The sequence below is a fragment of the Pseudorca crassidens genome, chromosome 8 (assembly GCF_039906515.1).
Source record: "Pseudorca crassidens isolate mPseCra1 chromosome 8, mPseCra1.hap1, whole genome shotgun sequence".
In the NCBI taxonomy this organism is placed as follows: domain Eukaryota; kingdom Metazoa; phylum Chordata; class Mammalia; order Artiodactyla; family Delphinidae; genus Pseudorca; species Pseudorca crassidens.
The window spans coordinates 16,011,382-16,026,348 of NC_090303.1; the positions used below are offsets into that span (position 1 = coordinate 16,011,382).

At 42.3% G+C, this 14,967-nt stretch overlaps 1 protein-coding gene and 1 long non-coding RNA gene across 2 annotated transcripts in view; one reads left to right on the forward strand and one right to left on the reverse strand.

The window, feature by feature from the left end:
- LOC137228856 (uncharacterized) overlaps positions 1-2,101 on the reverse strand; it is a 162,752-nt gene extending 160,651 nt beyond the window's left edge. The window contains exon 1 of the long non-coding RNA XR_010945381.1: positions 830-2,101. This is a non-coding gene — a long non-coding RNA (uncharacterized lncRNA). The remainder of the gene's footprint in view (positions 1-829) is intronic.
- A 41-nt stretch (positions 2,102-2,142) lies between these two features.
- The window catches only part of LOC137228853 (amphiphysin), a 191,215-nt gene continuing 178,390 nt past the window's right edge, over positions 2,143-14,967 (forward strand). The window contains exon 1 of the mRNA XM_067745878.1: positions 2,143-2,460. Within this exon, the coding sequence (XP_067601979.1) occupies positions 2,392-2,460 (69 nt within the window). The 5' untranslated portion in view covers positions 2,143-2,391. The remainder of the gene's footprint in view (positions 2,461-14,967) is intronic.

Genomic DNA, 14,967 nt, shown 5'->3' on the forward strand with positions numbered 1-14,967 from the left:
CTTCATTCCCAGGCAAATTGGGATGAATAGCCATCCTAAGGAAGTAAGAGCCAAGTGAATAGACTGGGTATTTCAGTAAAAAACCATCAGAAAAGTGGCTTAAAAAGCTGTGATAGGGTAGAACAAATCTGACTCCATATTGGATCTGTTTCTTTAAATCTTTGTGTTCTATAGCTTTTGTTTAGGGTTAAGAATGTTGCCTATAGGCTGAAATGTACAGGATAGACCATTCTCAAGGCTCTGACCTTTAAGGGTATAACACCTTCCCATTCATATAGAGATAAAAAGTTGCAGAACAAGGCTTCCCTGGTGGCGCAGTGGTTGAGAGTCCGCCTGCCGATGCAGGGAACACGGGTTCGTGCCCCGGTCCGCGAGGATCCCACATGCCGCGGAGCGGCTAGGCCCGTGAGCCATGGCCGCTGAGCTCGCGCGTCCGGAGCCTGTGCTCCACAGCGGGAGAGGCCACAACAGTGAGAGGCCCGCGTACCGCAAAAAAAAAAAAAAGTTGCAGAACAGAGAATAACATTTATCTCGTTGGAGGTTTACAGGATCATCCTGACCTGACCTACCTGGACAGCTGCAAGAACAAAGGATTCTGACACGAAGAGGTCTCCCAACAACCAACCATGCCCCTCCCTCACCTTGCCTTTAAAATGCTTCGCTGAAACTCCTCCCAGGAGTTTGGGATTTCGGGAGGCATAAGCTACCTGTCTCCTTCCATGGCCCTGCAATAAACCTTTCTCTGCTCCAAACTGACATTTGAGTTTGTTTGGCCTCAGTGTGCATCGCATAATAAAACCACTATCATTTTTTTTTTTTTTTTGCTCACCGTTCCACATTCTTGGCTAGGATTGTCTGGGCGGTTCTTCCGCTGGTCTTGCTGATGATTTTTTGTGCGGCTGTATTGGGCCAGTGTTTTTCCTGGAGGATGGTCTCAGCTGGGATGCAGGGACATTTGGGTTTTGCTCTCCCTGTCCAAGTAACCTCAGGGCTTCTCCCTTTACCATGTGGCCTCTCCAAGGGGCTTTTTACAGCAGGGTAGCTGAAACTCTACACGGCAGCACAGGAAGAACAGGTTTCGTTCCTCAGACTGCGAAACCTGCCTGGCTTCTCAAGGCGTTGGTCTGGAATTGGCACAGTGTACTTCCGCCATATCTTATTGGTAAAAGGCAGTCACAAGCCTTTTAGAATCAAGGTGAGGGGACTATACTAGGAGTGGATACCAAGCGGCAAAGCATGGGAGCTGCCCACGTGACAGTCTACTCCAGAGGTGGCGTGAGATGCTCTCCGGAACTCACAGGATTCCCAGGTGCCTGACTCACTTCTGACCTGTTTGCTGGGCCACCTGCCTTACCCTTCTCACATTCTCAGAGAGAACCCAATATGAATAGTTTGACCTTCGGTCAGAGGCTTCAAGAGCTCTAGGTAGGTATAGGACAAGTTTATCTCTATTATTCTTACTTCTGCAAAGTGTACTGACGATGGTGAATCCCTGTTAAGGTTACCAGAAGGTGGGTAAGAAGCAACAGGTTAGGAGGCCTGGGTCTTACACTGCTGGTGTGAGGCAATAAAGGACCTGCCTCTTCCATGCAATGGTTCTTGGAAAGTGAGTGCCTATGCTCAGGGCAGGGATTACAGAGATCACCAAAGCACAGCACCTGCCTTAAAGGAGTGGACCCTTCTCAGCAAGGAACCTCCCGCCCTCGCCCCAAGACTTGTGTGAAAGTTTACACAAGTGTCACCATTGGTGCCTCCCTCCTTTCTACCTGTGCCTCTGGGGCAGCTCCAACGTCTGCCCTGACTCGGTTTCCCAGTCGGCTTCCCTCGTTGGGCTGCGAGCCTCCCGAGGGTGTGTTCTTGAACACACAGATAATCGAGGGTTGCATTCTCTGCCTGGGGTCGTCGAGCGGGTCCTCCAGGGAGCGCAGCCCAACCCCCTCCATTTCCACTTGCACCTTCCCGGTGTTCTCCTTCCAACTCCTCCGCCCACACCCGCCTTTTTTTTTTTTTTTTTTCTGGAGAGAATTGGGGCCCCTCTCACCCTCCCCCACCACAAACTCCGCCTTCAGAGAACCCCGGAGCTGCTGCGGGCCCTGCGGCTGCTGCTCGGCTCCCTTCCCTTTCTCCACCAGACCTCCTCTGCCATCACTGTGGGCGCTCTCTGGGCATTTCGACTCTTGGCTTCTTCTCTCTCTTTAGCTCGCCACCCGTGTCACCGACCGGGCCGGCGCGTCCCGCCTCCGCTCTGTCGCTTTAAGTGGGTCCCCGCCGCCGCGCCCCTCCCTCACCCCTCCTGGCGCTCGGCGGCTCCTCGCCGCCTCTCCTGCTCCTCCTTTCCCGCTCCTCCTCGCCGCCCGCTCCGCTCCTCTCAGCCTCCGCGGACCCGCAGCCATGGCCGACATCAAGACGGGCATCTTCGCCAAGAACGTCCAGAAGCGACTCAACCGCGCGCAGGAAAAGGTCAGAAGCGGGTGGCGGGGACGCGGCGGGCAGGGCCGAGCAGGCCGGGGCGGGGGTGGGATGTGGGGGAGCGCAGGAGGCCGGGCCGGGGTCTCGGGGACGCCTTGCCCTCCGCCGCAGCCACTGCAGCAAGGCGGCACCCGGCGCTGCGGGGAGCCGGCGGGAAGGCGGGAGTGCCGGGGACGCGCAGCCCCTGTCCCGGGAGGCGCGGGGTTGGCCCGGGTCTCCCGGCTGCCTCGCCGCTCCCCCGCGCGGCTGGCCGCGCTCCCCGCCCTCCTGGGCCGGCGCCCGGCACGAGCTGTGGCAGGTGCGGCGTGTCGCCCGCGGCTCCCGGAGCTGAGCGCATCTTCCTCCGGCGCCCGCTGGCCGCGCGCCCGCAGGCGGCTGGTGGGGACGCGGCCCGCAGGTCCCGGCGGGAGATTGCGGCGCTGTCCTTCCTCCGGCGGGATTTCCTGGCTACTTGGGTGCAGCAGGAACGAGCGATTTAGCACAGAAGCTACCTCCGAAGAAATATGTTTGGATTAAGAAGGCTGATCGCGAAGAGCCAAGGGCTTTAATACAGTACTGTGCAGTGAATCCCGAAGTTCAAAACCGAGATCTAGATGCACACTTCTTTCTTTCGATTTTTCTTCCTTTTTTTTTTTTTTTTTTTGAGGGGTCTCTCTGTATGTGTATCCCTTTTGACGCCAGCGTCCTTCTCTGGAAGGTCAAAAATAAATATGACCTGAACCTAACAGTTCTCTGCATCTTTTTGCACAGAGGAGGGCGTTTTATTGCATGAAAAAAAAAAATCCATGCTGCACGGGTTGGGTTCCCTGGTGTTTCACAAGATTGGTCGCAGTAATTTATTTTTCTCCCCGAGAGGTGGGCACAAATGAACGCCATGTCCAAATCAAGCCCAGCCCCGAGCAGTTGGAGAGGTACAGTAGCAGGCAGTGGGTTTGCCTGGCTTCCCTGCCCACTGCTTGTCGTCAAGACCTTGCCAGCACTGAGGTCTTCATTTGTGTCCCGGGCAAAGGACATTCATATTGTAGATGAAGCATTGTACTTGAAAATGGACACCGGCTAATGAGCCCCGTGGTCCGTGTCACTTGAACTGTGTTCTCTTTCACGTGGAAGTATTTTCCATCCCTGGGATTCTGAATGTTTAGTGGTTTCCTGTTTTACTGGAAGTCAGATTTGCCGCGTTGCCCACTATGAAGGTGAATTTCCCTTTTCAGACTTGGGCTCAGGACGCCCCCCCAGTTCCCATTGACTCCCATGAACTCAGCTGAAGGGGGCACTGATTCCTTTGCCTGTCCGCCTGCCCAGAGGCTGGGTGGCTGCCTCTCGTCCCTCCCTTCACACATGCATGCTCTCAATGCAGTAAGAGGATTGTATTTCTTTTAATATCTACCCAAGCTCATCCCGAACTGTGATCCTCCTGTCGCTCCTTTAGCAGCTGAAATAACAAGGCTTCCTGCCCCCTTCTAGTCCCTGGCTACTTGTGCAGAAAGTAGCCATGATCTGCTGGGATCCTGGCCAGGTTTTGTCATCATTTTTCCATACTTCCTTTTACCCACTGGTAGGTATTCCTCCCCACCCTCTCCCTCCTTCCAAGTAAGTACTTGAATTTTAGATCTGAAGCTTTTCATTGAATCCACTTCCCATCTGTGAGGGAATTTATTGATACAGTCTGCCTTTTGACATATTAAATTATTTCTTAATCTAGGTCACCAGCTGTTAATATGCCAGAAATAACTGAAAAGAAAATGTAATCTGACTTACAGAGCATTCAAACCCTTATGAATTGTTGAAAACTCACTTTTTCATAATGGTGTGTATTATGATAGCAGTTGTGGTTGGTGGTTAATCAAGGTGGCCTAGGGAAGCCTTGAGCAGGGCTTCAAGTGTCCTATTTCTTCCCTGGGGAAAGCTTCGGATGAAAACTGCCTGTTGTACTTAGTTTAGGGGGTTAAGACACCAAGAGGCTGAGAGTATGAGTTCTGTCCCTGGGTGAGTTCTGTCCCTGGGTAAGTTCTGAGCCCATGCAGCGCATGGGAAAAGGGCATGTGGGAATCCAGTTAAGGCAGCCCAGTCGATCCCAAACAGAAGCCGCGGGACAATGGAAAGCAGTGTGTTGCTGTTTGGGCTTGATAAGACATCTCCCCCAGTGATTCCTTCTTTTCGTATCTTCGGTCTCCTCCTCTTATCCAGATGCTCCATTGCAACAATGATATGCTACGTATGTTTCTGAGACCCTTTGCTCCTTGTTTCTACCACCACATTTTCTCAAAAGAGTGTCCACTCCCTCGACTTTTCTATCACCTGTACTCCACCTAACAGCTTGAATGCATTTTGGCTCCAAATGCATGACTGAAACTACACTAAGAGGTAATTTATGGCTTTCTATGAATTTAAGGTACATTTTTTCTTATTGAAAGTCTGTAAAGGTTCATTGGAGAAAGAATGAAATACATACATAAGGGGAAAAAAAACCCCACCAACAAATTAGGACACATAAATTCTACCACCCAGAGATTTCACGGTCATTTGATATGTATCCCAGTACATTTGTTTCCTTACGTATGTGTATGTATTTATACAACTAAAACAGGCGCATCCTATATGGTTTTGTAACTTGTTTATTTCATTTAATAATCATGAACGTTCTTCAATAGATGTACATATTTTCCATCACTATTATAAGTGACTGAACAGTTTTGGAATGTATGAGTTATAATGGACCCGCTGTTTTTGGACACTCAGTTTCCAGTGTTTTCGAATATAAATACAATCAGTGAGAAAACTTATAGGGAAAATGTTCCCACACACTCTTAAGTATCTCCTTAGATGAATTCCTAGGAGAAGAATTACGGTGTCAAAGGTGTGCTTCTTTTTATTATAGCTAGATTGCCTTTCAGAAAGGTTGTGTCAGTTTACATTCTCACTAGCAGTCCATCGGATGTTTGCCAACACCAGATAATAAAATTTAAAGCACTCTTTAGATTTAACATCGGAAAAAATTAGTTCCTGTTTATTTCATGTTTGATTTTTAAAACCCGAACGTGAGTTTCTTGCGTTCTTGTTTTGTTTCATTTGTGAATGGTGTGTTTATACTTGTGCCCATTTTGTGGAGCATTTCCATCTTGTTATTCGTAAGGGCAGAAACTTTATCAATCCAAACATTATTTCTTCCTTTTCTATTTACTTTTTAATTTTTTGAGGATTTTGTTTCTGTTATAGAGCACGTTTATGTTTATATTATGTGTATGTTTTATATATTTGCTTAAATCTATCGATTGATTTTGCATGGTTTCTCTTTGGGCTGTTGAATTAGGATCCTGCCACTTGTAAGTGCCACTTCCTCCTTACATGGTACTGCCTCTTATAATTATGAAAACGGCAGGGGAAGACAGACTTCAGACCTGCATGGAACCAGGGCTCAACCACAGGCATCAGGGCTCAGGTGTCTTTTCCTCATCTCTCGTCTCTGCTGTCCATCCTGTCAGCCCCATTCTTGGGCACCTTCTTCTCTTTTGGTGGCAAGATGGCTGCCAGCCCCTCTAGGCTAGGCCACATTTACAGAGAACTCCTCAGTATAGCCCTCATCGGCCCAAATTTGGGCTTGTGCCTATCCCTGGAAAAGAAAATATATCTCTGGCCAAGGGCCAGGGCCATGGGTTAGATTGGGCCTGAGTCACAGGCTACTACGGAAGCTGGGGTGGAGAAATTTCCCCTAGACCATCTGTACTGCTGGTAGAGGAGGGAGAATCAGAGCACAGAAAAGGGAATGGGCACTGCGCTGGCAAAATGAAAGGTGTCCACCACGGTGCACTTCAAAGGCCTTCTCTGCCCCGTGGTTGTGTAAATAATCACATAGCTAATAGCTTATAACTTAATATTCACTTAAAAATTTCCTATCAAGTTAATATATGCACAATTTAAAAAAATCAAATATTAGTAAAAGACTTATTATGAAAAATAGCAGTCCCCTGTCTCTCCTTTCCTCAACGGCCAGTCTTGTTTCCCCAGAGGCAGCTATTACTAATCACAAATAAGCTTAAGATAGGAAAGGATCTATCCTTTCTTATTTGGTGAAGACCGGTAAAGATTTAGCTCTTACATTCATCCTTCTACTTCCATATCCCCTAATAATAGAGCAAAAATTGTTGATTGCTGAGGATTATATTTTTAAAAAGTTAAAGTATAGAAAAAGAATAGATACGTGAATATGTATAACAGAATAACTCTGCTGTACACCTAAAACTAACACAGCATTGTTGATCAACAATACTCCAATATAAAATAAAAATTTTAAAAAAAGCTTGCTTGATAACATCAGAAAAAGTATAATGTTTGTTGACTAAAGTATACAAATCTTAATATTCAGCTCGGTGGATTTTTATGTGTATGGATTTCCATATAGCTACCACCCAGATCAAGTTATAGAACATTTCTATTATAAACCAGATATCTGTCATCCCTCATGTCTCTTTTGTTCTTTGTCTTGTTTATGTTCATACCTTTTTAATTCCTTTACCATCATTTCCCTGATGAACATCTTTTCTTGTATAATGCTTGTTGGTTATTTTGGTATCTTCTTTTGCAAAGTGTCTGTTAAAGTTTTTTGCCTATGTGTTTTATTTGGGTTGCTTGTTGTTTTCTTCTTGGTATGTAGTTCTTTTTATATTCAGGATATGAATCCTTTGTCAGATAGACAATTTGCAAATATTTTCTCCTAGAAGGTAGCTTGCCTTTTTACTTTCTTAATGGTGCCCTTTGTGTGTGTTTAAAATTTTAATGAAGTCTTATCTGAAGATTAGGTTTTCCATACAGCTTTTTGTTTCCCTAGAGTTAATAATAGCCTTTATTTCTGTTTGCTTATTTTTTTATGAACTATTTAGAATTGTTTGTTCTTGCTTCATCAGCTCTGTCAGATGCCTGTCAATATCATTATCAAAGGTTCAATATATCAGGTAATGCAATTATATTCTCCAGTGAGCGACACCACCCACAACTCCCCTCTGTTTGGAGCCTCTGCCCTTTTGCTGGGCTGACTTTTTTTTCTAGGCCTGCTACATAGCTGTCATCCTGGGTCTTTCCTTGCCAATGTTGGGGTCGAGGAAGGGACTTGAAGGCACATCTAATGACTGTCCCCCATTGTCATTGTTGTTCTTTATCCTCACTTTCTGTAGTACTTGGTAGAACCAGGTTTGAAGCCGGAGTGTGTTTGAGTGTGTGACTGTGCAGTGAGAATTGGCTGCTTTTTCATTGGTTGCCTGTACAGGCACTTTTTAAAAGTAGCTTTCTCTATTCTGCTGAATTGTTTCCATTCTTTTATCTACTTTTCGGCTTCTGTAAAATGTATTGAACTCATCCACTAGTAGTGCCTCCCCTCTTTTTATCCATGTATGTTCATACCTTTTTATTCCTTTGCTGTTGTTTTTTGTTGGGTTTTGGGAGGAGACAGATATAAACACGTACAGTCAGTCTGCCTGTTTATCCAGAGGCCTTTTTTACTTAAATATTTTATCCCTTTGGGATTTTTTTGTCCATCTTTGTTCATTTGTGAAATCCAGTGACATTTATTTGGTCTTAACCCTCCTTGACCTCTATGCAATATTTAAATTGGTGGAGCACTTTAAACATTTTTTAAGATTTAAACATTTTTTTTTTCTCCTCCCTTTTTTGTGGTACGCGGGCCTCTCACCGCTGTGGCCTCTCCCGTTGCAGAGCACAGGCTCCAGACGCGCAGGCTCAGCGGCCATGGCTCACGGGCCCAGCCGCTCCGCGGCATGTGGGATCTTCCTGGACCGGGGCACGAACCCGTGTCCCCTGCATCGGCAGGCGGAATCTCAACCACTGCGCCACCAGGGAAGCCCTAAACATTTTTTTTTTAATGTGACTCTAGTGAGCAGGGAAGCCTTTGGTATAATACTAGCCTTTTTCAGCAGTAGGTTAGATAAGAGAGTTATGCTATTTAAACTCTAAAGACATGTCTAAAGACATGCACTGTTTGATATTCTTTGTGCCAGTTTATCTGCCCTGAGTAATTATTGTAAAATAATAGGTGCGATTTTTTTCTTGCATTATAACTTCCCAAGTAAATTGTAGGTGCTTGAGGACAAGGACCTAATGTCTTGTGAATTGTATGTACTCGGTGATGATGTATTATTTGACTTTGTATGTTCTTGCTAGTTTACTTCCCAACCCTGCAGACACATTGTCCGAAAGTATCCTTCCACATGATTCTTTCTCTCTGACTTTTGTGAAATTATCATAAAGGTGTCACTGTGTATCACTGTCATTTGAATTGTCATTTTGTGGAGGTAGTATATCAAATAAAATTAACCTTATGAGTTCTGAGGATGGTGGGAACTCCATCAATGTTAGGTTGAACTGTACTAAATTGTTATTTTTGTAAGTCAAACAGTCAAATATTGGTAGAGTCCTGTGGTTCAGCCCCACGCTGATTGTGTGATGTGGCAAGAAAAAGAGTGTAGTCTCCTTCTATGCCTAATTGTGTGACATTTGTGGGTTTTTTAAAAAAAATTGTTGCCTTGCTGGTGCCCACATCTTGGTTTGTTCTCAAAGGGAGACATGTGGATGGTGTTTGTGTGTGCATGTGCTGATGTGTACGTGCCTGTGTTTATATATTTACGCAGATTGAATGGGAGAAGGAATACCCTGCTCTGACCAGGAGACACTTTCCATGGATCCCAGTGCCTTGTCTGTGGAAGAGTAGCTTGTATGACCATGTTTACATTTGAGGACACTTTGGAGACCGAGTCTCTGAGACACATCCAGGATTTCCCCTTTTAAGATCGTCAGAAGACTTTGTTGTCCGCTTATACATTGTACAAGCTTATACCTTCTCATCTACTAAGATAATTTTCTCTGGCTGTATTAGGAACTGACAAAACTAAAAATAATTCTGAGGACATTCTTGACAGTAAAGTTTCTTTCTTCATTTTTTTTTTACACATAAACATGCATATACCCATGCATCCTTCTTTCTCCAGGAATAGGGAATTAGAACTGTAGGGATTGAGATTTTAATATTAGTAAGAGTTATCATTATCCTTTACAACATAGCATATTGTGTGTGTGTGTGTGTGTGTGTGTGTGTGTGTGTTCCATAAATCATACTTTAAAAGTCAGCTTGTCTATGGACCGATACAACTTAAAATACCTGAAACACTTGTGTAAATAATATGGTCCACTTTACTAGAGGTATAAAATTAGGTCCCATTTAAAAAAATACTCTAATTAAATGGTTTCAACATCGAATCCAGTGTATCATGAGAATCTCTTACTCCTCCCTGGGGTCCCCGTCTTGTGATAAGTTCAGAAATCCTATGGGGAGGGTCCCTTCTCTAAAGAAGTCTGTGGTTTTTACTATGGCCTTATGGAAAAGGGTTCTAAAAGGGAGTCCAGCATTCAGATGTCACTCTTGTCCCCCAGGGTGAGCACTGCAGTGTGTCAGGAACATGGTGTCCCCACTGATGGGTCTCACAGTGAGGGCAGGGCCAGGAAGCCTTTCTCTCTGGGATTATACTCAACTATGGCCACTGTGTCACAGAATGCCTGAGCTCCAAATATGTGAGCTCTTTATCAGTGGGCTTATTATTTCCAAATATACTTTCACATATACACACAGCTTCTCGCTCCAAGATTTCCCATCATGCCAGGGTTTCTAAGTTAGGAAATTCATTATCAGCAAACACTGATTATCCCTTCCATTCTATGCCACTCCACTCTGTTCTGTTTTTAATAACATGCTAAGGGGACACACTAAACGGATTTCCAGCCTGCAGTTTGGGAATACTACCTTGGAGGACCTCCAGCATCCTTTCTTGTAAGCTGACTTTCTTTTGGGCCATCGGTCCATTTAAGGGTGTGTGTGTGTGTGTGTGTGTGTGTGATTAAGTTTCAAAAAAATGTTGTGAAGCACTTTGTGAGGGGATGAGACGAGAAGGCAAAGAGTATTTAAAAAAATATGTTCTGACTTTTTAAGGTCTGGGAATTTCCACTTGACTCTTCAAACACAATTTTTCAGTTTTCTAGCCATTTAAATTAGGGGCTGTCTGAGTAGAACTCCCGAGGAAATAAATAACTGAGCCTGTGGGCTTGTATGAATGGATAACAGATATAAAGATTTCTTATGTTGCAGATATAATTTTCCAGATATTCTCTATAATGGCTAACATTCACATAATGAAGCTCCCATCATCACAGAGTTTGAGGAATTCACTGATGAACATATATAATAAGACTACATACACAGCATTGTGCAAAATTAACGTTTCCTGAGAACACATCCACAGGCCAACTTTTAATAAGTGAAGCTGAAACTTCATTCTTACCAATTCAAAGTAAGTCTAAATTTAAGTGTAGTGCTTTAGTAGATATATTTCCTGAATATATATTGAGTAAATCTCTTATTAGGAATAATGTTGGGTAAAGCCATGAAAAAGATCTTAGTTTTGAAATATTTGCTATGCATAATATACTTATATATAAATTTTGATTACCCTGAAGCTACTTAGTTGTACGAAAATCAGAAAACCATGATTTTGGTCATTTTCATCTTATTCTCATATAGTTCTTTAGTTGAAAGTTTAGCTCATAAGTGGGAAGAACCTGAAAAAAAAATATATATGTGTACATATATATATGTACACACACACATATATACACATTTTTTCTATCTTAAAGTGCCCTTAATGATTTAATAAAATACACATGGACGTATGAATAAATGTACTTTTGTTACGGCACCTGGCACTTGTTGAGTAAAAGGATGCTAAATTTACATATTCTAATAGTTAATATATTCGATTGTGAAATCAACCTGGTAAAATTCAGTTATTCATTTAGAATCATTTACTAAGAATCTAAAAGACACATGCACCCAACGTTCATTGCAGCACTATTTACAATAGCCAGGACATGGAACCAACCTAAATGTCCATTAACAGAGGAATAGATACAGAAGATGTGGTACATATGTTCAATGGAATATTACTCAGCCATAAAAAATGAAATAATGTCATTTGCAGCAACATGGATGGACCTAGAGGTTGTCATACTGAGTGAAGTAAGTCAGAGAAAGACAAATACCATATTATATCACTTATATGTGGAATGTAAAAATATGGTACAAATGAACTTCTTTACAAAACAAATAGAGTCACAGATGTAGAAAACAAACTTATGGTTACTGGGGGTGGGGGGAGGGAGAGATAAATTGGGAGATTGAGATTGACATGTACACATTATTATATATAAAATAGATAACTAATAAGGACCTACTCTATAGCCCAGGGAACTCTACTCAATACTCTGTAATGACCTATGTGGGAAAATAATCTAAAAAAAGAGTGGATATATGTATATGTACAATTGATTCACTTTGCTGAACGCCTGGAATTAACACAACATTGTGAATCAACTATACTCCAATAAAAATTAAAAAAAAAAAAGAATCTCAGGCCCAAAAGGCACTTGCTAGGCACTTGTAATATAGCATTCAACAAAGACCAGCAGGAGGTGGTAGAGAGAGAAATCTTTGAATATACTAATAACTAAATCGTTATTAATGAAAAATCATAATTAAAAATTCTGTGAGGAGAAAAAAACCATTAGTAAATGTAACTAGGGAACTCACCTAGAGTGACAGGATTGCATATACCTATCTGAAGCAGGTAGATTTTAAGCTAAGATCCTAAGGATGGGTTGTAGCTGTCCAGGCAAGGGGAGTAGGGTAAGAGCGTGGGGATTTTAGGAGTCAGTAAGCATTCTAAACATCATACTCTTCGCCCTTATTCAACTAACTAAGATAAAAATAAGAGCTGTAAAAAAAAAAAAGAAAAGAGCTGTAGAATATACAAGAGATAACGAGAATCGACTGTTAGCGTTGGCTTTATAAATGATCTCTTCTACCATTTGCATTGCATATTTATCAAAGTGGCAAAGTGGACCCTAACTGGGATGGTCCTTCTGTAGTCGCAGTCCCTCTTTTGTGTGATCAGATTTTTACTCTCACATGTTGAAGGGTCCTTCTATGTCCGAGTTCCCCCTTGATACAGAGGCAGGACGCTGGTTCCGAGCTGACTTGCTCTCTGAATTATCTGTCATACAAAGATCCCTTTGTATAACAGCAGTAAACTCCAGCCCAATCTGCTTTTATGGATTTGTAAAGTCTCTTATCGTAAACCATCAGAAACGCAAAATAAATATGAAAGCCCTTATAAAATTCTTAAATGCCACACATCTGGAAACATTGGTTTGTTTTTAAAAGGTTTGAATGCACTTGGATTCCCAACTTTTAATGAGAGAGAGAGAGAAGAGAGAGAACACACATGGTTAAGGCTGGCAGCAACTTGACTTAGTTATGTTGTAGACATTGACTAGATTATTTTGCAGGCTGTGGTCTTGAATTTAGGAGTAATCTGAGATGATTTGCAGCTTGGGAAGAATCTTAAATTTGGAAGAGAATCTTTTGTAGCAGGCAGTCTCTTCCTCTACCTAGTGATGTTTGCTAACAGTTGAGTAGCATAGATGGCCCAAGCCTTGGAAGGATCTCCCATTTTGTGGTAGCACAGCCTAGAACAGTGTGATGATACCTTTCACATGCCCTGTTATTCCTCAATATTTGAGGCATCTGTACAAGAAATCCTGCCTCTTTAACCTACGTGTTTCTATAGCAAAAAATCAACTTCCAACCTGCTCCCTGTTCAGTGGGTTCTTCTCTGAGTCTCTAGGAAAACGATTGTCCAGATTTTTCTTCCCACCCCTCTAGGAAATGCATGTGACCATGGGGACCACTAGCATTATGAAACATGGTCAGCAGAGGGTTCTCCTGGGTACCTGTATTGGCCTGTGGTTGCTCCTGTTAAGCATAGGGAGTGAATCTAGAAATCAGGTACCTCCAGGGTAGTGTTTTCTCAATAGTCAGGAACATTTGGGGAGTGGGTGAGTTAAGAATGCAGATTCCTGGGCCTATTTAAAAACTTACCAGAATCTCTTATTAAGACTTGGGAATATGCATTTTAATAAATTCCTCTGGTAATTCAAAGGTTTAATGAATCTGCAAAGCACACTGCTTTAGAGAAGGGCATTTGGTTGAGATTTTGTGGTGGGTATGAGCTCCTAGGTCCACTCCAGGGTTATAATTTGGAGAGTAAGGCTTTCTTCCACCCAGTGACTATAAATTTATCTCCAAAGTAGTAGAGAGAAGAGGGTGAAAAGCAGTGTCCTATTCTATGCTTAAAAATATCCTTATGCTTAACGTAGCCTACTTAGATTTCAAAGGAATCAGTTTTGTGGAGGCCAAATTGGAGATGTTTCATCAAGGGCCAAATGTCTTCCTTATGAGGAGTGTTGTATAGCATAGAAGATCGGAGTCTGTGAAATCTGGTTCTGTAAAAACCATTATAATTTTAGAATAATGCTGGCTAATGCATCAGTCACAAAATGTAGAAATATTTGTCTCAAAAAACTGCTGTGTATTTTTGGTGGGTGACAGAAGGAGATGGGCGAGTTTGGGAGATATGTTTATAATTACATTGATTTTTGTATGTTTTACTGTAGAGTGAATAGTAATGAGATTGCTTAATGTGCCTAGTAGAGATTGTGGTCAAAACTCAGAGGATGGTTTTGGTCTCTTGTGGAAGAAGCCCCATTTGATAGGACCTGGATTATTAGAGTATAAGTTTAATTTTTCTTAAGGTATTTGTTGAGAACTTGTGTCTTTATTCTTAATGGATATTGTTTTACACTTTTCATTTCTTGTGATGTTTTTGTCTGTTTTTTGTATCTGAGTAATAATCGCCTCAAACAATGAATTGGGAAGTGACCCATCTCCTATTTTTTGGAAGAGTTTGTGAAGAATTGGTGTTAGTTCTTCTCTTAATATTGGTAAAATTCATCAGTGAAGCAATCTAAGCTTGGGTTTTTTATTTGCGGGAAGTTTTGCGATTGCTAATCAAATCTCTTAACTTGTTTAGGTCCACACAGATTCTCTATGTCTATTTGAGTCAGTTTTTGTAGATTGTGTCTTTCTAGAAATTTTCTGTTTCATCTAGTTTATTGATTTAATTTGTTGGCATGTACTTGTTCATAGTGTTCCTTTATGTAGTAGTATTCCTTTTTATTTCTATAAGGTTGGTAGTAATGTCACCTGTTTCATTCCTGATTTTAATAATTTCAGTCCTCTCTATTTCTTGGTCAGTCTAGCTAAAGTCTTGTCACTTTTGTTAATCTCTTCAAAGAACCAATTTTTTGTTTCATTGGTTTTCTCTTGCATTAGCTGCATTCCATAAGAGTTGGTATGTTGGGTTTTCATTTATCTAATATATATTCCAGTTTCCCTTTGATTTCTTTTTTTATCAGTTGGGTATTTAGGAGTGTGTTGTTTTGTTTGCACAGGTTTATTAATTTTCAAAATTTCCCGTGTTAATGATTTCTAATTTCATTCAGTTGTAGTTGGGTAACATGCTTTATGTGATTTCAGTCCTTTAA